This window comes from Hordeum vulgare, chromosome 1H (genome assembly GCF_904849725.1).
Source record: "Hordeum vulgare subsp. vulgare chromosome 1H, MorexV3_pseudomolecules_assembly, whole genome shotgun sequence".
Classification (NCBI taxonomy): domain Eukaryota; kingdom Viridiplantae; phylum Streptophyta; class Magnoliopsida; order Poales; family Poaceae; genus Hordeum; species Hordeum vulgare.
The window spans coordinates 416,203,871-416,229,432 of NC_058518.1; the positions used below are offsets into that span (position 1 = coordinate 416,203,871).

Here is a 25,562-nt window from a genome sequence, read left to right on the forward strand (position 1 = left end):
ATGCATTGTATCCCTTGTTTGACTGTCCTGAAATGTTACTAAGAGCAGGCCAATTATTGATGGTTATGAAAAGCAACGCTCGAAGGTCAAATTCCTCTTGTTTGTGCTCATCCCACACACGTACACCTGGTTCGGCCCACAGCTGTAAAAGTTCATCAACTAATGGCCTTAGGTACACATCAATATCGTTGCTGGATTGCTTTGGACCTTGGATAAGCACTGGCATCATAATGAACTTCCGCTTCATGCACAACCAAGGAGGAAGGTTGTAGATACATAGAGTAACGGGCCAGGTGCTGTGACTGCAACTCTGCTCCCCAAAAGGATTCATGCCATCTGTACTCAGACCTAACCATAAGTTCCTTGCATCAGCTGCAAATCTCGGGAACTCTCTCTCGATTTTTCTCCACTGCCGACCATCAGCGGTGTGCCTCAACTTATCGTCTTTCATACGATCTTCCATGTGCCATCGCAACAACTTCGATTGATCTTTATTTCTGAACAGACGTTTCAACCGTGGTATTATAGGAGCATACCACATCACCTTGGCAGGAACCCTCTTCCTGGGTGGCTCGCCCTCAATATCACCAGGGTCATCTTTTCTGATCTTATACCGCAATGCAGTGCATACCGGGCATTTATCCATATTCTCGTACTTCTCACCGCGATAGAGGATGCAGTCATTAGGGCATGCATGTATCTTCTGCACATCTAATCCTAGAGGGAAGACAAGCTTCTTTGCTTCGTACGTGCTGGCGGGCAATTCGTTCTTTCTTGGAAGCATCTTCTTCATCAGTACCAGCAACTTTTCGAATGACGAGTCAGTCACACCGGTCTCTGCCTTCCACTTCAGCAATTCCAGTGTGCTACCCAGCTTCTTCTGGCCATCTTCACAAGTTGGGTACAACAATTTGTTGTGGTCCTGTAACATCTGCTCGAACTGCAACCTCTCCTTTTCTATGTCGCAACCTTGCCGTGCATCAGAAATGACCCGGCCAAGATCATCAGCGGGCTCATCTGGTTCCCGTTCTTCATCCTGATCTTCTTCTTCATTGTCTTCCATTGCGGTATCAGCATACTCAGGGAACATAGATCGGTAGTTGTCATCATCGTTCTCTTCTTCTTCATCGTCGTCTTCCATCATAACCCCTCTTTCTCCGTGCTTGGTCCAAACATTATAGCCCGACATAAAACCGGACCGAAGTAGGTGGCTCTAAATGACTCTTGAGGAAGTGTAATCCTTCTCATTCCGACATACAACACATGGAAAAAACATATAGCCACCACCATGCTTGTTCGCATCGGCTGCATCTCGAAAATAATGCACGCCTTCTCTGTAAGCGGATGTGCGTCGATCACCGTACATCCATGGATGGCTCATCTGCGTTATACGACAGTATATCAAATACAATCACGATCCTAAAAATTAGTACCGCACGGTCTAAACGAGGAAATATAGTTGCTAACCTTTTAGAATAAGTAGAAATAAAGAGGAAGAGGTTTAAGCGTGGCTCGGGCATCTCATATCGTAGTTGTGTTCGGTGAACTGAAGCGGCATCGCTCTAACACACATTTCAACAAACACCTCTAGTGCATAAAAAAATGGAGAGCTAGCACACACCCACACACTTCCATCCAAGAAAAATGCAAGTAAGAGGGGAGAGGGGGGCTGTGCTATATATATGCAGAGGACTTTAGTCCCAGTTTGAGACACAAACCGGTACTAAAGGTAGCGCACATGCGGGCTGCACACCGCGTAGCCCTTTAGTCCCGATTTGAGACACAAACCGGGACTAAAGGCTCCTTACGGGCCGGGACCAAAGCCTCCTGGGCGGCATTGCGATTTGGGGTGACGTGGCCGGGCCTTTAGTCCCGGCCCAGAGGGGGGCCGAGACTAAAGGGTCCAGGCCAAAGGCCCGTTTTCCACTAGTGAGTTCTTCGCCGAGTTCGGCCGGCGGTGGCAGACCACGCCCGAGGCGAGCTACTGCTTTCGTTCGCTGGACCAGGTCCTGAGGAGACGCAGAAGGCCCGCGCCCGGCCTCCATGGCAGCACGGCAAGCTCTCGATTCAATCAAACCCTTCCATTTTCTTCATCCTTAATTACAAAGATTTTAACTGAAGGGCTTGCTTGTATCTGTAGGGCTTTTACCTGTGGGATTCCTTTACCGCCGGCGTGGCGATCTCTAGCATGGCCAACTGCGAGGTCAATGGCAAAAATGACTTTGCCGAGCTAGAGTATATGAACGTCACCGTGATCACTTCCAACAAACCGTACGGTGCGCGCGACGGCTCGAACCCGTTTTTCGACGGCATTGGGGCACCTAAGTTTAGTCTGAAAGAGGGTGGAGTTCACAGTGGCCATGTCTAGACTGGGATCAGAGATAGCTTCTGTCTGGTGCCGGGAAGCAACACAGAAAGATGACAGGTTGCCCCCCTGGTTTTCCTTTCAAAATGAGGGTTGACCCCCCTGCCTCTGCATCGATAGATGCACACGACAATCAATGAATTATTGCAAAGTTTACAAGCATCCAAAAAGCTACAAAAAGGAAAAAATAAAAGGGACATTAACTTGCATTTCTCCTTGTGTATAGGACGAGTAAAAGGTGCTGGAGGTCTGAGAACTTGCGTGGCGGTTGCACATAAGTCCCACTACTTGTAAACCGAAAAAACCCAACATAGAACTTGAGTTTCGGGCTTATTTAGGTCATAACCGCCGTTTGGACCGGTGGGCTGCCCGGTTTTCTTCGTTCGAGGTCACGCGAGGCCCACGTGTGGGGTGATTTTTGCACGAAAGACCCTGATGATTATATATGAGGTGCGCATTCCACATTTTAAATTGGATAAATCAGTTTTTTCCTTTCTCTGTTTGGTAGTTCCCAAATCAGAAATCCCCTTCGAGATCCGAAATCGTCGCCGGCGAGATGGGAGGCAGCGTGGGTGGCGTCAGCGAGGACAGCGTGCAAGTCCCCGCCTTTGTCGGAGGTGGTGGCAGCGCGGCAACTTCAGGGAGTTCGTCCGCGTCTCGCATCCCGGACTCGCGGATCTTCCCCCAAGAGGTGTGGCAGCGCGGTGACCCAGAGATGCGGCCCGAGCGTGGCCGCGTTCTCATTGCTCGCCCTTCTGGCATGGCGGAGCTCGAGACCGCGTTCCTCGGGCGTGCATTGTATGCCATCATCATTGGCCAGCCACGGAGCAAGGTGACGCCGGAGGCACTCGCCGCGGCGCTAGAGTATGAATGTGGCATCCTGCCGTCGGAGATGAAAGTGGAGGTAACCGGGCCACCATTCCACTTTTTTCTTCGGTTCCATTCAATGGAGGATTGCACTCGTGTGGTGCACGCATCGGAACATCTGCACTGCGTCGGTAGTACAATTTCTTTTCAAAGGTGGTCAAGATGGTCGCGTGGCAATTCGTCAAAGCTGCCTGACAAGACGACACTTAGTTTGGAGGGGCTACCGGAAGAGGCGTGGGATGAAGACACCGCCAACCTGATGCTCACAGGTGTTGACGGCGAGCTCATCAACATGCTCCCTTCTGCAGACAAGTGGTTTCTGCATTGCACGGCGTGGCTACGCAATCCTAGTGCAGTGTCGAAGGTACTTACAGTGTCAGTGCCTGCACCTCCTCTGCAACCTTGGAAGCCAGACTCCGATGACGAGAATGCTCATTCACCGCCGCGTCCGCTCTCTCCAACTGATCGTGGATGCATTGATTTTACCGTGATCATGCATGTGAAGGAGGTCATTGACCGTAGGCCATTGCTAATCGAAGGGTTGGCTAATGAATTCCTCCGAGATGAAGGTGTTGATCTAACACGCAGGCACACATTTCCAACTTGGCGAGGCAAGATAGATGGCACTGGCCCTGGGCCAAATGGCAAAGCTTAAGAGCAGAAGTTTGGATGGGAACTTCCTAGTTGTGGTTTGGTTGTTAAATCTGTAGTAGCTACAATATGTTGTGAGGTTGTGTGTTTGTAATAGCACTGTAATAGCTATCTTGTTTGTTTCATGACAGACCTTGTTAAATTATGTTTAGAAATGTTTGTTGCATCCAAACTAATATTCCAGTTTGTGTGATTGTTATATTATGTTCATTTGTTCATGATCTGCTGCAACAAATAGAGATGACAGTTGAGAATAGTTCCACATCATATTCTGCTGCAACAAACAAATACTTGATAACAACATAGTACTCATAATAGTTCCATTAGTGAGCTTGGTTCCACATTTGAAAGATACAAACTTAGTACATAATACAGATGAGTACTCAATAAACAACAGTTCCACATTTTAGTTCTTTCACATCCCGTACTTTCTCACAATTATGCTCTCCAACAAATGTTTTTACAAGGAAAGATTGTGTCATGTTATCTACCACAGCTACAAGTTTCCAAGGCCAACCATCCATACATATTGCCTCAAACCTTTGTTTATTATTTCTTTTTTTCTTGATCTACACTATGTTCTTGACTGCATAATGTGCTACTGCCTTTCTCAACAACTCCACTGAATAAAAAACCATACCTAGTTTGAATTGAGGATTTTCCATCTCCACTAGTGGGTTAAATGTTTTGAACCTGTATATGGGTTTCTCTTTCTTTTTCTTCTTCTGGTAATCCTCATCATGAGAGTCACTCTTATGCATCTTCTCAAAATCATCTTCTTCTGGTAGCTTCAGTTCCTCTTCAATGACATCATCTGTGCCTGCAACATGTCTGTACTCAGCTCCTACTTTCTTCCCCTTCTCAAACAATGCATCCTGCACAGCATCATCTACATTTTTATCATACAACTCATCATCTTCATCCACTGCATAATCACTATCATACCATGTTGGATCAGTCTCTGAATCACATTCCCATTCCTCTTCTGCATCTGATGACTTGTCAGAATTATCTGTATCCTCATTTTCAACACTCTCTGCACTAGCTTTCTTGCTATCTGGTTTCATAGGCCTCATTTTATCCTTGCTAATAGGGCTAAGTATTACTGCAGGTAATTCAGGCACAACCCTATAAGCAATGTCATCTTCCTCCTCCTCCTGTTTTTTAATCTCTCTTGTTTTCACATGCTTGACAAACAAAACAAGCATCTTTGAAATAATAGAAGCTTCTGCCATCTTCAAACAATCCACTTCAAAAACAATTGCCACCATTTCTAAAATTGTTTTACCAGGTGGGCACCAGAAAACAATATCCAAATCACCAGGTGGATAATTCAACTGACCTAACATATAGTCAATCATATCATTGCAGAACGTGTTCCTATCAAGGTTATCAAACCATGTGAAAGTGCATGATATGCCCTTAATCGTCTTTTGGTGTTAATGACAACACATACATAGGAAACTAATCATATTTGTTGAGTGTATCTCAGGACGGCAAGTACTTTAAGTAGACTGAGATTTATGTGCCAAAGGCTGTCTGAAAAGATTGGTGATTTATATTTCGAGAAGGCTCGGGATTAAGAAGAGATGATGTAGAGTAGTCTTTTGAGTTTACTGATATTGAGTATAGGGATCCCGCACTATTAAGAGGGGATCACAGGCTTTGCGATAAACTTGCTCATACCACATCTCTACTATCATACCAAACACCACATACCATCCACTCCTTCAAATCAATACATGTCCAATTTCCTCGGACGTCCGGAGGGCCGGACGTCCGGCTGGCTTCGGAAATCCGCAGCCAGGCACCAGAAGTTTGTGAGGCTTATAACTCGGAAATCCGGCTCCCTCCGGACGTCCGAGGGCCGGACGTCCCGCCAAGCTCCGGAAATCCGGAAGTCTACACCAGTAGAATGTGTGCTCTATATCTCGGAAATCCGGCTCCCTCCGGACGTCCGACCCCCATCGGAAATCCGGAAGCCACCACCAGTAGAAATTGTGCTGTATAATACGGATTTCTGGGCCACTCCGGACGTCCGTACGCTGATGAATTCAAATATGTTCAGGCGCATCTACAGGCCTCGGACGACCGACCCCTGTCAGACGTCCGGTCGCTGATGAATTCAGAAGAGTTCCAGTCGTGCCTACAGGTCTTGGACGACCGACCCCTGTCGGACGTCCGGCCCCTCACGGACGCCCGGACTTCCGGCAAGTGTCGGACGTCCGGACCGTGTGTGACTTATTGCACCTCCAACGGCTGGATTTCACTCCACACTATAAATACTCTTCTCCCACCTCGTGAAAGGGTGTTCAACACAGCTAAGATACACCCAAGAACACCTTTCCTCTCACTCACTCTTGTCTACACCAAATCCTAGATCCCAAGAGCATTTGTGAGTCCTTTTGAGTGTTGTTCCAATCAAAAGATAGATCGTCTCCCTCTCCTCCTTCCCACCAAAGTGATTTGTGATTTGAGCAAGTTTTGAGCAATCCCCGTGATCTTTTTACTCTTGGAGGTTGGAGACTCCTAGGCGGTAGGAGTCTTCGGAGAGGAATCAAACCATTGTGATATCCCCCGGAAAGTTTGTGAAGGTTTGGAAGCCACCTCAAGGCTTACCACTAGTGGTTGAGAAACACCTTCGTGGAGTTATCTCAAAGGGAGAATAGGGTGAGCCTTCGTGGCGTTGGTGTGCCTTCGTGGTAACATCCGCCCCTCTAACGGTGACGTAGCTTCCCTCCAAGGAAGTGAACATCGGGATACATCCTTGTCTCTCTCGGAGTTTCGGTTATTCCTAACCCTAACTCTCTACTTGTGTTAATCCTTATTACATACTTGTATTTGATTATTGTTTACCGCTTTCCTTGCTTCACCCCTAATAGCTTACTCTTTTCATAGCAATTATTAGGCTTACACTCATATTCTGCACTTTAGCCTAAAATTGCTAAGTAATTATTAAAATTTGGATTTGTGCCTATTCACCCCCCCCTCTAGGTCCATCTCGATCCTTTTCAATTGGTATCAGAGCCTCGTGCTCTATTTGTGTGGCTTAACCGCCCTAGAGCGAGATGGACGTGGATCCAGCTACGGTAGCTCGAGTGCAGAGGGACGGGACTTCCCCGGAAGTCAAGTCTTTCACCTCTGAGGACCTGGAACGGGCCCTTGCCAAGCAAAAAGAGGAGCATGATGCTTCTCTTGAGGCCATAATTCAAATGAGACTAGCATCACTAACCACGGGGACAACCACGTCCCCAAGGGCCTCAGGGCCCCACGTGTACGGTACCTCATTTGGCCAACCTCCTCCGGAGAGGAACCAAACCAGTTTCCATGGCTCTATACTAGATCTCAAATTGAGAAACCTAAGTACAATCCTGGAGGAAAACCTCCCTTGCTTGATGACAATTCTGATTTTGCTTTGTGGAGAGTTGGTATGCAGGATCATCTTAGGTACGCCAATGATGAGATGCTGGACATCCTCGAGCATGGGTACAATCCTGTTGATCCAAGATGCCTCACGCCCAGAGAAACTTATGACAAGCATCTCAATGACACTGCGATCATGTGCATAAGAAAAGGAATGAATGACAAGCAACGAAGACCTTACATTCACATCACAAGTGCCAAGGAATTGTGGGACAGCATCATAAGAACCAAGACCGGTACCTCCACTCTTCGGCTTGCTCAATATGAAATTGCCAAGGGGCAATTACATAATTTCTGTATGGAAAAGGGTGAATCTCCCAAGCATCTACTAGAACGGCTCATGACTCTCGCCACAGACATTGTGTCATGTGACTGTGACAAGACGCAAGATGGTTTCAATCTGACCAAGAGCTTTCTTGTGGACAAGTTACTTCACGCTCTTGCTCCGTATCACCATCAAATGGTATGGGACATGAGGCAGCATCATGCTTTCAAAGAAATGACTCCGGATGACATCATATCCACCTTTCAATTAATTGAAGAGTCAAAGGCAAATGCAACAAAGCACCTAGCCATGCATGGTACTTCAACATCAAAGATCAATCTTGCTTTGAAAGCCAAGCATGAGTGTGACGAAGAAGAAAGTGAAGAAGAAGAGGGTGATGATGACTGCCAAGATGGTGATGACGTTGACTCTGATGAAAGCCCATCTTTTGAGGACATTGCTCTCTTTGTGAAGAAGTTTAGTGCAGGGAAGTTCAAGGGAAGATTCCCAAAGAAGAAGGTAAGGAAATGCTATAACTGTGAGGAAACCAACCACTTCTCCAATGACTGCCCTTATGAGAAGAGAGAAGACAAACCAAGGTTTCCAAAGACCTTTGTAAAGAAGAAGTTGCCAAACCCTATGAACTCCAAGTCCAAGAGGACAGATGGAAGAGCAATGGTTGCACAAGAAGAATCAGATCCAGAAGATGTTGGTGGAGTTGCCGGAGTAGCTCAAGATACACAGAGTACCTTGAGGCTAGTCAACAAAAGTGGTGATGTTGTTCACTACAACTATATGAAGGACTACAAGGGCAACGCTCACAAGTGCTTGATGGCAAAGACTGCCATGGGAGATGGGGAAGACCAAAGCTCCCATGATAAGGTTAAGGTAACCCCACGGTTAAACTCTTTCAGTCTAGTTTCTACCCCTTCTGATGAGTATCTTGATGCGGAAGATCACTATGAGGATAATGATTTAGATCATCCCATGTTTGCTAAAATGAACAAATTTAGGTGCTCTCTTAAAGGAAAGAAGCTCACTATGTTTCGCATACTTATGGAAATGGTGAGTAAGCACACCAATACCATCAAGGAACTCGAAACCCTCGTCACTGAGGAGAAGGAGAGAAATGAACTCCTTGAGCAGAAAGTCCTGTATGAGGAAGCACAAAATGATGCATTATGTTCAAAAGTAGGTGAAAACCTTGATAAACATGCTAATGATCTTGCCTCCTTGAAAAAGGCTGAAAATGTGTGCAGAGAATTACTAAATGATAAAGACCGACTTGTGAACTCTCATACTTCTCTTTCTAAGGACTGTGAGCGTCTATCCTTGTCTCTCAAAGACAAGGAAGAGAAACTCACTGTTCTTACAAAGAGCTTTGAGGCACTTAAGGTCACTTATCTTGACACTCTAGCTAAGGCCTACTCCTCACCTATTATCAATGTTGATACCTGCACTACTAATCCTAGTAGTGAACTGACATCTATCCTTGAGGAAAACTGTTTGTTAAAGGCACAGCTAGATAGAGGTCTCATGACATGTGCACAAGGACAAAAGACTCTCAATGAGATCTTAAGTCGACACAATGGAGGTTTCGCCAAGGAAGGGCTTGGGTTCAACCCAAGCACTGCCAAGAAAAGTGCATCTCCTCTCAAGTGTACCACTCCTCTTAAGGAAATATTTGTACCAGAGGGACACACGGAGAAAGGTAAGGATGTGAGTGGGTCGGCCACTAGGGGTTCGTCTACTCACAACAAGACAACCGAATTCATGCCGCCATCCTATGTACTACGCAAATCAAAGGAAGGAGAGATCTATGCTAAATTCGTTGGTCCCCGTAATGCATTTCGATTCTATGCTATTTGGGTCCCTAAGACACTTGTAACTAATGTGAAAGGCCCCATGACAAAATGGGTACCTCAAACCAAGTCTTAATTCGTTACAAGTTGTTTTCTCCGGTGGAGCCAAATGGGTGATCGATAGTGGATGCACCAATCATATGACCGGAGATAGTAACTTGCTCTATGACTTCATGCAAGCCATTCGACCATATATGAGCATTGTATTTGGTGGAGGGTCGAAAGGGCAGGTAATTGGGTTGGGCAAGGTGGCAATCACTAATGACATGTCTATTGCAAATGTCATGCTTGTCCAATCTCTTCAATATCATTTACTTTCAGTTCGCCAATTGGCTTCCGTCGGTTATGACACACTATTTGGACTAACGGATGTGAAAGTCTTTAAGAGAGACACTCTTGAAGTGGCTTTTGTTGGAGAGTTGGATGGCAACCTTTACATGGTTGATTTCTCGAAAGAGAGCACTTTCCATACAACTTGTCTAATGGCCAGGGCCGACATGGGATGGATGTAGCATCGCCGGCTCGCCCATGTTGGCATGAAAAATCTTCAAAATATCTTAAACAACAATCACATTCTTGGACTAACAAATGTATCTTTTAAGAAAGATCGTGTGTGCAGTGCATGCATAGCTGGGAAACAACATCAATCAAGACATCCACCCAAGAACATTGTATCCACTTCGAGGCCGTTAGAGCTCCTTCATGTGGATCTGTTTGGGCCTCCTTCATGGGCAAGTCTTGGAGGGAAAAAGTATGGCCTAGTCATTGTTGATGATTACTCAAGATATACATGGGTGTTCTTTCTCAAGTCCAAGGACGAGACGAAGGTCACTTTCATTGACTTTGCCAAACAAGCCAGCGGAAGTTTGACAAGGACATCAAGGCAGTAAGAAGTGATAATGGCTCTGAGTTCAAGAACTACACCCTAGAAGAATTTCTTAGTGATGAGGGGATTGAACATCAGTACTCCGCACCTTACACCCCTCAACAAAATGGTGTGGCAGAGAGGAAGAACCGGACACTTGTGGAAATGGCAAGGTCCATGTTAGATGAATACAAGTCACCACATAGTTTTTGGGCTGAGGCCGTCAACACAGCATGTCATGCATCAAACCGGCTCTTCCTCCGATCAATATTGGAGAAAACTCCATATGAGCTCCTAACTGGGAACAAGCCCAATGTTAAGTACTTTCGTGTGTTTGGATGCAAATGCTTCATCCTCAACAAACGGGAACGGTTAGGGAAATTTCAATCCAAAACAACTGAAGGGATTTTTGTTGGCTATGGGCCAAACTCTCACGCCTACAGAGTCTACAACAAATCCACTGGATGTGTTATAGAAACCTGTGACGTGACGTTTGATGAATTTAACCGCTCCCATGGGGAGCAAGTTGATCTAAATGATGCAGGCGAAGAAGACTCCCCACAAGATATCTTAAACATGGGTGTAGGTGCACTTCTGCCTATGGAACAAAGACCCCATGATGATGATGAAGATGATGAGAATATCTCGCATCCTCAAGACAGTTCACTGCCCGTACCTCCACAAGATATTAGCACACACATCATGCCGGTTGTTGAGGATCAAGTGGGAGAGCATGTCTCTCACCCTGATGACACTCAAGAACAAGTTGATCTTCAAGAGGTAGACCAAAGTATGGGTATGCTTGATGATGAACCTCAACAGGTGCAACGCGAAGAGGAATATCTTCCTCCGCATATAAATGATCCATATGTTGAGGACGTTGATGATGGAAACGAAGTGGAACCTCGTGAAACCTTGACCTCCATCATGCCATGTGTGGCCGGTCGTGTTGATATTGATCAAATCCTCACAGGCGTGTCGGAAGGTAGAGTGACTCGTAAACAATTAACAAACTTTTGTGCTCACTTTTCGTTTGTCTCTAGTACCATGCCACACAGGGTTCAGGATGCATTATGTGACAATGACTGGCTACTTTCTATGCAAGAGGAGCTAAACAGTTTTACACGCAACGAAGTATGGTCATTGGTAGAACGACCAACTGAGGAACCTAATGTCATTGGAACTAAATGGATTTTCAAGAACAAGGAAGATGAGAACGGGACTGTCCTACGCAACAAGGCAAGGTTAGTAGCACAGGGGTACTCCCAAGTTGAAGGTTTGGACTTTGGTTAAACTTTCGCCCCTGTTGCTCGTCTTGAGTCCATTCGCATTTTATTGGCCTATGCTGCTTTCAATGGTTTTACTTTGCATCAAATGGATGTGAAAAGTGCTTTTCTTAACGGTCCTCTACAAGAAGAGGCATATGTATCACAACCACCTGGGTTTGTTGACCCTCATCACAAAGACCATGTATATAAATTTCACAAGGCACTTTATGGTCTTAAACAAGCACCCCGTGCTTGGTACGATCATCTTAAGAAGTTCCTACTCGATGATGGCTTTGTGGTGGGGGTGATCGATCCCACTCTTTTTACTAAGAGGGAAAATGGTGATTTGATATTATGCCAAATCTATGTAGATGACATCATTTTTGGTTCTCCTAACATTCATTTGTGCAAGAAGTTTGCGGCCTCCATGACCAAGACCTTTGAGATGTCACTCAACACGGACTTGAAGTTCTTTCTTGGTTTTCAAATACAACAATTTCAAGAAGGGATTTTCTTGTCTCAAACTAAGTACCTCAAGGACATTCTTGAGAAATTTGATATGACAAATGCTAAACCAATGAAGACACCCATGGCCACCGATGTAGTTCTAAATGAAGACTCAAACGGTATTCCTTTTGACCCATCTACTTACCGCTCCATGATTGGTTCGCTGCTTTATCTTTGCGCATCTAGACCGGACATCATGTTAAGTGTAGGAATATGTGCTAGATTTGAAGCTTCCCCTATGGAAAGCCATCACACGGCGGTTAAGCATATTCTTAGATACCTTGTTCACACCCCAAAGTTAGGCTTATGGTACCCTAAGGATGCAAAGTTTGATCTTATTGGTATTCTGATGCGGATTGGGCCGGTGATAAAGTGGGACGGAAACCCACTTCCGGTGCATGTCATTTTCTTGGACGCTCGTTGGTAAGTTGGTCCTCGAAGAAGAAGAACTGTGTTTCTCTCTCCACGGCCGAGGCAGAATATATTGCAGCCGCAAGCTGTGCTACTCAATTGCTATGGATGAGGCAAACACTAAAGGATTATGGTATCACGTATCGACACATTCCTCTTCTCTGTGATAATGAAAGTGCCATAAAGATCTCCGTGAACCCCATTGATCACCCTCGCACAAAACATATTGATATTAGGTATCATTTCTTGAGAGACCATGTGCAAAAGGGTGACATTGATATTACCCATGTGGGTACCGACATGCAGTTAGCCGACATTTTCACCAAGCCACTTAGCGTAGCTAGGTTCTGTCAACTTAGGCGTGAACTTGGTATCTTGGAGCTTGACAACATATCTTGAAATCTTGCACACATACATACACTCACATTATGGTTGTGTCTTGATGTGCGCATATATTTAGGGGGAGTGAGTCGTAAGTCTATGTGTTTTTAAGCTTACAATGTACGCACAGGTCATTTCATGCATGTAATGCTTCTAGGAAAACAGTGTCCGTATTTTGTTTAAGATACCATGCAAGTCATCATCATCAAAACAAAAAATTACCAGAACTGGCCTCTCCCTTCTCCTCTTTTCTCGGACGTCCGGCTAATATCGGACGTCCGGCGGCAAAAACTCCTCCGGTCGTCCGACGCCAGAACAACCTACGGACGTCCGACACCTCTCGGACGTCCGACGCCTCGGGGCCCCTATATAAAGCTGGGCGCGGGGCTGGGCTTTTGCCCTAACCCCCAGCGCCCCTTTTTTCCCCAGCCGCCGCCGCCAGCTCGAGGAGCTCCTGCCCAGCGCCGCCATCCTCGAGATCGGTCCGATCTCCTCCGCGGATCCCCCACTTCTTCCTCCGTATTCTTTGCGGGATCCATTCTCAGGTCGCTCCTCCGTCTCCTTTCGCGATTGGATTTGATTCTCTCTCCCATGTATCTCCATGTTCGTTCCTCATTTGGGGATTTTCATCCGCGTAGGTGTTGAGCTTCATGGGCAAGACCAAGCACACCGCTCGGAAGACCGTGGCCGGCTCATCCTCTCGCACCCCTATGCACACGTGGTCGGACTCGGATGAGCCAATCCGTCCCTTCAAACAGACTGCCCGGCGTTCGCCGTCTCCGTCGTCGTCTGATGGTGCTGACCCTGACTTCGAGGAGGAGCTTGCCGCCGAGGAACTTCCTGAGCACGTCGCTCGACGGTCCAAGTCCAAGCCCGGGACTCGCAGGGCGTCCTACATGCCGCCACCGCCTCCTGCCTAGCCTGCAGGTGAAGCTCGCCGCATCTCACTAGAGCCTCCTGCCACCTTAGGTCGTGATATCACAAATTTCACCACACTTGACGCAGCTTCCTATCTCACTTTCCGCCGCGACATAGATCAATACGAGGTCGTTCGTGATTCTACGGATTCACGTTTCCGCACAAACGTCCAAGCGGACATCTTTACCACAGTCATAGTTCCTAAGGGGTTATCTAATCATCTTTTTATTGATGTTGAGCATATTCGCATGCACCCGGCGAAATATCCGGGTGCCATTGAGCTTATTGAGGCATAGGGGCTTGCCGCCCCGTTTGTTTTTCATTGCGACAATAGTGCTGCTGCCATTCACCAGTTCTATGCCACATGTTATTTTGGCTCCGACAACACTGTCAGCTGGATCACCTATGACGTTCGCTTCAAAGCCTCTTATGCTACTTTTGTTGCCGCACTGGGTTTCCCTAATTCCGGCTACAAAATACATAAGGATGATCCTAACCATGCGCCTAAGACTATTGACGTGTGTGGACATCTTCTCAAGCCACTACTTGAGCTTGATGCAGATGAGCGCCTGAAGGACCTTAACCAGGTATCCATCTGGCGCTCCCCTTACTTCATTATTTTTCAGTGTCTCATCCGCACCATCTATCCCAAGATGGGTGATAAGGGCTCTTGCAGTGGCTATTGTATCGACATCATGTATCACTTGTTCGAGAACCCCAAGAGAAAAATCAATGTGCCCCATTTCCTATGGCATGAGATTCGGCTTGCTAGCTTTCAGTACAAGCGAGCCTTTCCTCACGCTCCTTTCATCCAGACACTTATTAACCACGTTGCTGATTTCTCTGTGGCTGCCACTCACACCCATCGCAAGTGGGTCATTCCCGCTCACATGGCGGATGACTTTGCTCCCAAGAAAGCCCCTTCTTCCTCCACATCCACTCGCCGCACTGCTGCACGGGCCGCCACCCCCTCATCTAGCTCCGCTCCTCTCGGTCGCATTGCCAAGTTCCTTGGCAAAGCTCATTCTGCTTTGATGAAGGTTGTCTCCTTTCAGTGTGGTCAAACCCATGATGTGGTTTCCCGCCTAGTTTCCTCCAAGAATGCCCTCAAGGCTCGTCTGAGAGCCTCGGGCGCTCTTGATGTGAGTGATGATGAGGCCCCTCCTGCTGCTCCTCCTACTGATTTTGGCTTCCCGTTTGGTCCTGAGTTGTCTGAGTTCTTTGACGAGGCTGGGGGCAGTGGCTTGGCTGATGATGCTGATGATGGTGGTGATGAACTTTGAGTTTGATTGGTGCTGTTGACGGCTCCCTTTTTGGTACTTGGTGCCAAAGGGGGAGTAATGTATCGTAGTTAAATTTTTATTATCGTCATTTTTAGTCTTTGAAGATTTAATGTAATGGATAAAACTCATGTATGGCTACTTATGAATGGTTATGACTCGCTATGATATCATCATAGACTATTATGTCTTGCTTCCTTATTTCTATGATGATTTATTATCCTTCCATGTTGATCCATTGGAGCTTCAATTTCTTTATCATGCATATCTTAAGGGGGAGCTCCGTACTAAATATCTCCTAGACTATAATGTATGTTTAATCTTTTTGAGACCTATGTATATGTTGTCATCAACTACCAAAAAGGGGGAGATTGAAAGTGCATGATATGCCCTTAATCGTCTTTTGGTGTTAATGACAACACATACATAGGAAACTAATCATATTTGTTGAGTGTATCTCAGGACGGCAAGTACTTTAAGTAGACTGAGATTTATGTGCCAAAGGCTGTCTGAAAAGATTGGTGATTTATATTTCGAGAAGGCTCGGGATTAAGAAGAGATGATGTAGAGTAGTCTTTTGAGTTTACTGATATTGAGTATAGGGATCCCGCACTATTAAGAGGGGATCACAGGCTTTGCGATAAACTTGCTCATACCACATCTCTACTATCATACCAAACACCACATACCATCCACTCCTTCAAATCAATACATGTCCAATTTCCTCGGACATCCGGCTCCCTCCGGACGTCCGAGGGCCGGACGTCCGGCTGGCTTCGGAAATCCGCACCCAGGCACCAGAAGTTTGTGAGGCTTATAACTCGGAAATCCGGCTCCCTCCGGACGTCCGAGGGCCGGACGTCCGGCCAAGCTCCGGAAATCCGGAAGTCTACACCAGTAGAATGTGTGCTCTATATCTCGGAAATCCGGCTCCCTCCGGACGTCCGACCCCCATCGAAAATCCGGAAGCCACCACCAGTAGAAATTGTGCTGTATAATACGGATTTCCGGGCCACTCCGGACGTCCGTACGCTGATGAATTCAAATATGTTCAGGCGCATCTACAGGCCTCGGACGACCGACCCCTATCAGACGTCCGGTCGCTGATGAATTCAGAAGAGTTCCAGTCGTGCCTACAGGTCTCGAACGACCGACCCCTGTCGGACGTCCGGCCCCTCACGGACGCCCGGACTTCCGGCAAGTGTCGGACGTCCGGACCCTGTGTGACTTATTGCACCTCCAACGGCTGGATTTCACTCCACACTATAAATACTCTTCTCCCACCTCGTGAAAGGGTGTTCAACACAGCTAAGATACACCCAAGAACACCTTTCCTCTCACTCACTCTTGTCTACACCAAATCCTAGATCCCAAGAGCATTTGTGAGTCCTTTTGAGTGTTGTTCCAATCAAAAGATAGATCGTCTCCCTCTCCTCCTTCCCACCAAAGTGATTTGTGATTTGAGCAAGTTTTAGCAATCCCCGTGATCTTGTTACTCTTGGAGGTTGGAGACTCCTAGGCGGTAGGAGTCTTCGGAGAGGAATCAAACCATTGTGATATCCCCCGGAAAGTTTGTGAAGGTTTGGAAGCCACCTCAAGGCTTACCACTAGTGGTTGAGAAACACCTTCATGGAGTTATCTCAAAGGGAGAATAGGGTGAGCCTTCGTGGCGTTGGTGTGCCTTCGTGGTAACATCCGCCCCTCTAACGGTGACGTAGCTTCCCTCCAAGGAAGTGAACATCGGGATACATCCTTGTCTCTCTCGGAGTTTCGGTTATTCCTAACCCTAACTCTCTACTTGTGTTAATCCTTATTACATACTTGTATTTGATTATTGTTTACCGCTTGCCTTGCTTCACCCCTAATAGCTTACTCTTTGTCATAGCAATTATTAGGTTTACACTCATATTCCGCACTTTAGCCTAAAATTGCTAAGTAATTATTAAAATTTGGATTTGTACCTATTCACCCCCCCCTCTAGGTCCATCTCGATCCTTTTCACCATGCTACTTTTTCATCCAAATATGCCAAATTAATTCCTTTTCCAATGAAAAACCCACCACGATGCATCTCTATACTGAATTTACTGAATCGGAACCTACATTGCGAAAAACATGGTATATTAAGCATAAATCGGCAGGTGAGGGGGAGGACATCTAACCATACGGGAGGGGAGGGACTCAAGGGAGGGGGAGGAGAACGAGAAACTAACCATAGATCGGTTGACCGCATTCTTCTGTCCTCAACTTCGACAGCATCCCCATCACCTCCGGTAGACTAGCGGCCGACGATCTCGACGCACCCGCAGCGCCGCCGCCACTAGCCTCCAGCATCGGGAAAAGGTCAACGAAGGCAGGCAGGGACGTCCACAACTGATTAGCACACGGAGCAGGGTCTTTCGTGCAAAAATCACCCCACACGTGCGCCTCGCGTGACCTCGAACGGAGAAAATCGGGCAGCCGGCCGGTCCAAACGTCGGTTGTGACCTAGATAAGCCCGAAACTCAAGTTCTGTGACGGGTTTTTTCGGTTTGCAAGTAGTGGGACTTATGTGCACCCGCAAGACAAGTTCTCAGACCCCCAACGCCTTTTACTCGTATAGGACGGATACACCAAGGAAGTGGCTGGTTCAGAAGGAGTCCGCATTCGAGTTGGCACGAGCGCAAAGCCAAACACGGATAACAATAGCACGCTTGATAGGGAATTTTTCAAGAGCTTCCTGGAGGTGAGCACTATATAAGCAGTATATATCCATGATTGGCAATTGGCATGGAGTTGGCATGCTAACTTAGTATCTAAAAGATTGCAGCATTTAAATTAAATTTAAAAGTTTGAACGCGCATCGACACTTCAAACAAACAAGCATCCAATTTCTTGCATTGATCATTGCCTAACTAAGTTTCACTCTGTGTATGAGGAATCATATGTATAAATTTTAACTTCTGCCCCCTAAGGCCCTAACTGAACTATTTCTGCAGGTCCTAAATCTCCCTAAACAAGCTGGTCGTTTTAACATCAGTACACAGTTCCCATTTTACAGAGAAGTCCTTTATAAGCCAGATTTCATGAACGTTAGCAGGGGAAAGCCAGTTATTTTTGACATGGACATGAGCCCTGGAGATTACGTTTCCCTTATATATCTCTTGAAGGCACCAAGAGAAGTTATAGATGTAAAGGTGAGGGAAAATATTACTACCTTAATTCAAAATCTGTTTAAGGTACCTAGCAAAAAAAATGTTGAAGGAACATTATGCAACAGCACAAGTTTACTAACATATTCTAGGGGGTTTTGGTCAATGGCAATGGCTGGGCGAACATCGCAAGCATCGATATCGTTTATGACATTCTACATATGATGGGCCGCGACGACATTCCAATAGGACTTGGCAATACCACTGCAATGGGTAATCCAACCCTTGGTTGCAACAATGCTTATGCTATTCCCTTGGGCAGTGGTGGATTTATTGACTCCGATACATTGTATGGACTTGCTCGATTATTGCCAATAAGTCCTAGAAGGTAAAGGAAAAACATTCTTACTGATGTATTACATTGTATGGTCTTTGTGAATAATTAAAAAAATGGTTGCATGCATAAGGTGCAGAGGCCAGGGGTATATCCCCCTTTTCCAAAAAAAATTCACTTCATTTGAACAAAATGTGACCATGGCACGGAATATTTACACGGGTATCGGTTGCATGATCAGGTACACTCCTGAAAGCTCAGATGATCCAGAACATCGGCAGTCACTGGCTTCTGAAGTTTGGCAGTCTGTCAAGAGGCAACTTGGTCCAGGTGATAAGATCACTCTTCTTACCAGTGGACCTCTCACCAATTTGGCCAACATTTCACTCTCTGATAGTGATGCAAGCTCTGTGATAGAGGTCAGTATGCTACCTATCTCCAGACATATAGTTTTGGTCTGATGTCTGCGCAATACTGATCCTACTAAACACATTTTCGCTATGTACAGAGAGTTTATGTTGTTGGAGGGCTCATCACAGATGAAGGCCATGAGAAGGGGAATGTGTTCACTGTTCCATCCAACAAATATGCAGAGTTCAACATGTTTCTTGATCCATTGGCTGCAAAAACTGTCCTGGAATCCAACCTGAATATCACACTTGTTCCCCTTACAGCGCAACGAAAAGCTGCTTCATTTGAGTCTGTCCTGGAGGCCTTGGAACAAACCCAGCAAACTCCTGAATCAGTGTTTGTCCAAGAGTTATTCTCATTATTGAAGGAACTTCGGAGCAAAGAGAAGCTCTATCACCATGTGGTAACTGACTGCAAATCATCTTATTTTTCTGCGCACATACCGCCACTTTTAAAAATTGTTCTCTGTACAAATATAGTTTTATTTCATATTTTATTTAAGAATTATCTGAAAATTTTCATGTTTTCAGGATATATTTTTGGGAGAAGTTCTTGGTGCAGTTTACATGGTTCAAAGATCTGACCTGAAATCCACAGTAATGCTGAAGGGAATAAGCGTTGTTGCCAACACAATGAAAAGCACAGATGGGCAGATTGTGATCAGCAATCAGAGTACAAAGCTGGTGCATGTGTTAAGTGATTTCAATGGTGAAATATATTATGAACTATTGGCAAATTCTTTAGCAAACAAGAAGCAATCCGCCATTATTGCGAGCTTCGAAGAACAAAAGGCAATTTGGAGCAGGCCGCCAGATAATTCGGGGCCTAAACATACCAAATTCTTATAGTAGTACCGCTAAAAAGGATTGATCAAATACCAAAAGCTCGCTAAAAAGGATTGATCAAATACCAAAAGCTCCACATGTAGCACGGAATATTTAATCGTCTTAGCAAAATAAAAAAGGATAGGTTCCGCTGCTTCTGCCACTTGAGAGAATTTTCTTGTTTTGCTTCTGAATTCAAATTGTGAGGGTTGTATGTTTATAAGCAACAACATAAATTTAAGAGGGGAAGAAGCATGGCCTTTAAATTGAAAAATGTTGCATCTGTATTAATATGTAAAGGTTGTAGCTTACAGACAATCTGTGCCTTTACATTGACCACAACAAGAGTTTTTAAAAACTATATTTCCGAAACCTGCAATGATAGCAGACGACTTCTACAGATCTTAAATACACCAAATACAAAATATATTAATCACAAATGCCAGTAAAATCTGGCTCACAGTTAATCATGGAAAGATTTATAATTTAGGACTCTAATGGTGACTGCGGGTAATTAGACTCTCAAAGATAGTGTACAAGTCACTGTTTTCAGGGCCAAAGATCGCATCAGCCTTTCTTAGTGTATCCTGCAGAAGTCACAAAAGCTTTAGTGAGCACCAGAAAAATATCTGAAGGACATGATAATACTTGATTGATAAATTGCAGAGAAACAGTAAATTTGATTCATATCCACGTGTACCTCTCTGGTCTGCTTGTGTGCATTCAGTTCCTTCACGTTGGCTAGGAATGCGCTGAACTGCTCATAAGACAAGCGGTTTCTGCATGGTTGTAGAGTATAGGTCAAGAGGGCAGTGGAGGTGTTACTGCTTCTGGTAATGAAGCACCAAGATAGACATAAACATTTTACGTCCTCCGAAAGGAAAAGCACTCAAAATCTTGTACTCCCTCCAGAAAGAAATATTCCCTCCGTCCCAAAATAAGTGTCGCAGTTTTTGTACTCCCTCTATAAACTAATATAAGAGCATTTAGATCACTATTTTAGTGATCTAAAGGATCTTATATTAATTTACGGATGGAGTACTAAATTAGTACAAATTTTGTACTAGCTCAACGACACTTATTTTGGGACAGAGGGAGTACAAGATAGTGATCTAAATGCTCTCATATTTCTTTATGGAGGGAGTACATAAAAGCGGAGACCCAACAATGATTCATAAGTACCCGTCCCACGATATAAAACGTCTTATATTATGAGACGGAGGGAGTAGTATATTAGAAAAGGAAGGTAAACATAACAAATGGTGTATCCATTTCTTTTCTAATAACAATACTGAAATACTGTTTGTTCTAGAGTCGAGCTCATTTACACACACATATATATACCTGACTTGGCGAAAGAACTCTTTTCCATCAACTCGTGTTCGTCCTGAAACAAATGCACAAATAATTAAGCAGAGTAAATAATTGATGATTTACGAACCAGCATTTTGCCCTTAAGAATCACGCTGTATTCATTCATTACAAATTTCTAGTGCAAAATAACAGACCCAGGTGTTCATATTTTACAGATAACATAAACTAACTACCCAAGCTATCAAAGCTAACCTGTTTGACTTGGTGTGTCAAATGGAGATGTCATGGAGCTATGGTTACTGGAAAAGACCGAAGACTTGTCATCGAGCCTGTTCATTGACGCAATCGAGATTGAATGTCTCCTTGGTGGTGAGAGTGGTGCATAACCCCTTGGAGGTGAGTCTGGGGGAGTAAGCTTTGGTGTGCTGTTGTACGATGGCATATATACATGCGAGCGGGGTGGCCTGGCCACTGTGAGTATAAAAGGGTGTTATCTGTTGAATATTAGTGAAAAAGAGTTCACGTTCAATAGTGTGAACCAACTGAGAAATGAGTGTACCATCTGGCTCAGCATGGCTACTTTCCTCTGAAGCAGAACTTGCAGTTTCAAACAACTGTGATGATTTAGAAGTTGGAAATGCTGAATCGTCATCTGATAAAGTCCACAAGTGAGGTTAATTCTTGTGGTCTAAATATTATCTCGTGCAGTGCACCTAGCAAAAGAACCATGAAAATTCTGCAGTACCTCCAACAGATGGTGCAGGGGAAAAACTCGAAGCTTCGGTGAGCTTTGCCTTGGGAGCAATGTTCTACAGAAGAGCTCGTATTATAACTAGCAAAAATCACTTGCTATGCAGATGAAATTTAAGAGAAATCAGGAGAAGAATTCTAGAGTCGTTGTTGTGCTCTTGCAGTAACTAGACCATTATATAACATGTAAATACAGGCCACTTACGGGTTTGTCATCGTCCTCCTGAAGTGACTGCATAAGCGTCTTCTTGAAAACTTCCAACTGGGTAACCAAGCACAGAAACAAAGCACACAATCTTTAGGGCCTGAATCATAAAGAACAAAATCTCTCTACACGGAAGTTGTAACATTTTCATGCTAATGAGTTGGTTCAGTTGCATATATTATACTTCCTCCGTTCCTAAATATAATTCTTTTTTAGAGATTTCACTAGGAACTACATACGGATGTATATAGACATAATTTAGAGTATAGATTTACTCGTTTTGTTTTGTATGTAGTCCGCAGTGAAATCTCTAGAAAAACTTATGTTTAGGAACGGAGGGAGTAATTTGCAATCATGTTACCTTGGCGACATCTCTGTTGAGCTTGCTGACCGTGTTTGACAGCGTCGCCTTCTCTTTCAGCAGTGTCTCCTGCAACCAAAAGGGCAGAGAAACATCAAATTGACAATTTTTGCAATGAATCGCTGATCAAACAGCTACGATACTACGAGAGGCAACACTACATATGAAGAAAGCCGAATTGGTTGACAAGCGAGACCGGAAGCTGTGGCCTGGACCCACTTATCGGCAAAAGCCGGGCTCACGAAGCCACCGGCACTGGCTGATTCCACTAGCACAGCAATTAGTTGGAGACAAACTTTCATTACCTTGTCGTCCTCGGCGCGGCTGAGGCGGTCGGTGGCGAGCGCGAGCGCGGACTCGAGCTGCTCGACGCGCTCGCGGAGGTCCTCGGCGGCGTCGTCGCGCTGGGCGAGCTGCGCGCGGAGCCCCGCGGCCTCCGCCTCGAGGCGGCCGACGCGGGACGCGAGCGCGATGGAGGTGATCTTGCGGGCCACGTCGAGCTGCTCGAACGGGTCCGCCGGCAGCACGGCCGCCAGCTCCTCGGGCAGCCCGAACCCCGCCGCCACGGCCGCCACGGGCGCGTCCTCCCCTTCGTCCGACATCCCTTGGCTCGGCTCCGGCTCCGGCTCCGGCACCTCCGTGCCGTGCTACTTCCGCCGCCTGATGATCCTCCCTCTCCCTCCCTCTGCTTCCCTCGTCGTCTCGCCCCGGTGCATGGTGGAAGTGTTATCTAGGAGAAGGTAAGCCGCGGGGGATTAGGATCACGGGAGGGAGGGAGCGCGGGGTTTCTGTGGTGGTGGTGGCTGCGACCGGGAGGCCATGGGCTTTGGGTCGGGCTTTGGAGGCTTCCTCCCTCGTCGCTCTCGACGCCGATGCGTGCGTGATGTGCAGCCACAGCCAGGGCGGACGCGTGCGTGCATGCCCGCGTCTGGGGTCGCCTCGGTCGTGGATAGATAATAAGGCTCCCCGCGTTTCGGCGAGGCAGCGTGTGGATCCGGGCGGGCGACGCCTCTCCGTTACTCCGGCGCCGGTGCATGGATTGCTGGAGCTGTATTTTAGTAATTCCGACGGCTTTTCGGCACGTTTGGTAATGCAGGGCTCATCTGATGCTGATTCATCATGCACAGCACATCGCGTTAAAGGCAACTCCAACCGGTCGATTCAAAAGACGGTAATTTTATTCGTTTTTTATCTGTTTCGGTCGGTCCGACGGATACGGACATCCGTTTTCGCGTTTGGATCGGCGCATGCGTGCAATAATGACCCGATTCATTTCAACGACATGCGAAAAAAAATGCAAACCATTTTTAAAAATAAAAACAAACAATAATTAAATATTAAAGCCGGCCACCGGCCACGAAGACCGGTGAGGGTACATGCGTTCCCATTACATTAATTAAACATTAAAAACGCTGCCCTAGGCGTCCTCGTCGTCGGTGTCGGGATCGGTGAGGTCGGTCAGCGTCGACGCAGGACCGGCCCAGGGGAACGTCCTGTTCCAGACGACGTTAATGTCGAGGACGGGCTGTGTCGGCACGGGCAGTGCTGGTGGCGGCGGGTAGCGCAGCACGGGGGTGCTCCTGCTCCTCCATCTCTAGTCATTCCTCCTTCGCTTCCCGTTCCAGCTTCATATGTCGAAGCAGCGGCTCAACCCTGCTTCGGCCTCAGCTGCCGCTGCCGACGACTCACCTCCTCCGCGTGCATCCGCACCGACCGAGGCACGGCCGACACCGAGATCCTCTCCGGATCCAGATGCCAGTGGTGCGGGAGGGTCACGCCCGGGTATGACAGCGGGATGCGGTGCTCCTAGTGCCACCGCGCTTGGTGCACGGGGACGCTAACACGTTCGCGAGGCCGGCGGGAAGATCGCGAGGGGGTAGGCGGGGGACTTGCCCTTGATTTGGGAGGAGCCGGTCATGGCTGTTGGCTAGGGTTTGGTCGCTGATGAAGGAGCAAAGAGGTGGCGAGATGGGGATGGAAGGTTCTGGAAGCAGATGAGGCTGAACCCCACCGCACGCTCGGATTAAAAAAGGCCGACCGCGGTCGCTGACGCGTGGGCCCGTGAAGGGTGGCCGTCATTAATTAACTTGATTGCGGGTAGCTGGACGACCCGCGGGTGTGGATGGGATGGATAACGAGAGGGCGCGCGGGCGTCCGCTTCGCGTCCGGATCGATGCATTCCAGTCCCAAATTTGGATCGAAAATGTGTCGACGCGGACGCATTTTGGCAATGAGGCCGCGCGTTGAGCCATCACTTTATTCCGCACGGATCCAAACGGACCTCCGAATGACTGCGGACGAAATGGGTCGTCTCGTTAGAGTTGTTCCTAAATATGTGGGATTACTACTTACTGTATTTATTTTAGATTTATCTAGACTAGTCAAATGTCCGTGCGTTGCAGCGGTCCAAAACAATTAACAAAGACAATAAAGCTACCTAAATTCTAATTAGTGCAGTTGTGCCGGTTTGTTGTCTCGGACGCACAGTCTCCGCACCGTTCGATTAGTATCGTACCATCTTCGCGTAGCGGCGCACGGTTGGCCAGGGTCTTCGGTGGCCGCGCCAGGTGTCCCCTGGTCGGGTCCCTCCACCCTCATCCATTTTCATTCCGCCAGGTGTCTCCTATCGTAAAATCCCGAGCCCCTTTGTCAACCAAATCCAAATCCCCCAAACCAAGAGCGAGGCGGTGGTGTGGCGGCGATTCGTGGCCTTTTGTGCTGCCGGATGTGCATCTGGAGGCGACCAACTGCGTGCGGTGACGGAGGAGAAGAGGAATGGGCCGCCGCAGCAACAACCGCACCAGCAACAACAGTATCGCGAGAGAGGAGGAACTGGTCGCGCGTACGCCGTCCCTGACTTCCATTGCGGCAACGAGGGGAGGTGCGACCACCCCAGCAAACACCACCGCGCCGTTGTTGTGGAAGTAGGAGTCGGCGGCGGAACATTAGCAGTACCGGAGACACGGCAGAGAAGAACAACAACCGAGGACTTCGTCGGAGGGTACATTCGCTGCAAGCTCCCCTTGGTGAGTTTATCGACTCTGTTTCAGATCTGCTTTGTTCTCTGTTTTTGGCACATGTACTGCTATCCTAGGGGTCCTTCTAGTGCATGTGTACTGCTATCCTAGGGGTCCTTCTAGTGCATGTGTACTTCTATCCTAGGGGTCCTT

At 46.8% G+C, this 25,562-nt stretch overlaps 1 protein-coding gene and 1 pseudogene across 1 annotated transcript; one reads left to right on the forward strand and one right to left on the reverse strand.

Annotated features, from left to right (window-relative positions):
- The window catches only part of LOC123441474, a 58,645-nt pseudogene extending 38,706 nt beyond the window's left edge, over positions 1-19,939 (forward strand).
- An 83-nt stretch (positions 19,940-20,022) lies between these two features.
- LOC123441485 (uncharacterized protein At4g15545) lies at positions 20,023-23,227 on the reverse strand. Its single transcript, XM_045117901.1, has 9 exons — positions 22,698-23,227; positions 22,393-22,461; positions 22,032-22,088; positions 21,822-21,885; positions 21,636-21,728; positions 21,329-21,547; positions 21,107-21,149; positions 20,463-20,541; positions 20,023-20,349 (listed from the first exon to the last, which is right to left on the reverse strand). The coding sequence occupies exons 1-9, from the start codon at positions 22,992-22,994 to the stop codon at positions 20,257-20,259; spliced, it is 1,014 nt and encodes a 337-aa protein (XP_044973836.1). The 5' UTR covers positions 22,995-23,227; the 3' UTR covers positions 20,023-20,256.
- Positions 23,228-25,562: the final 2,335 nt, after the last annotated feature.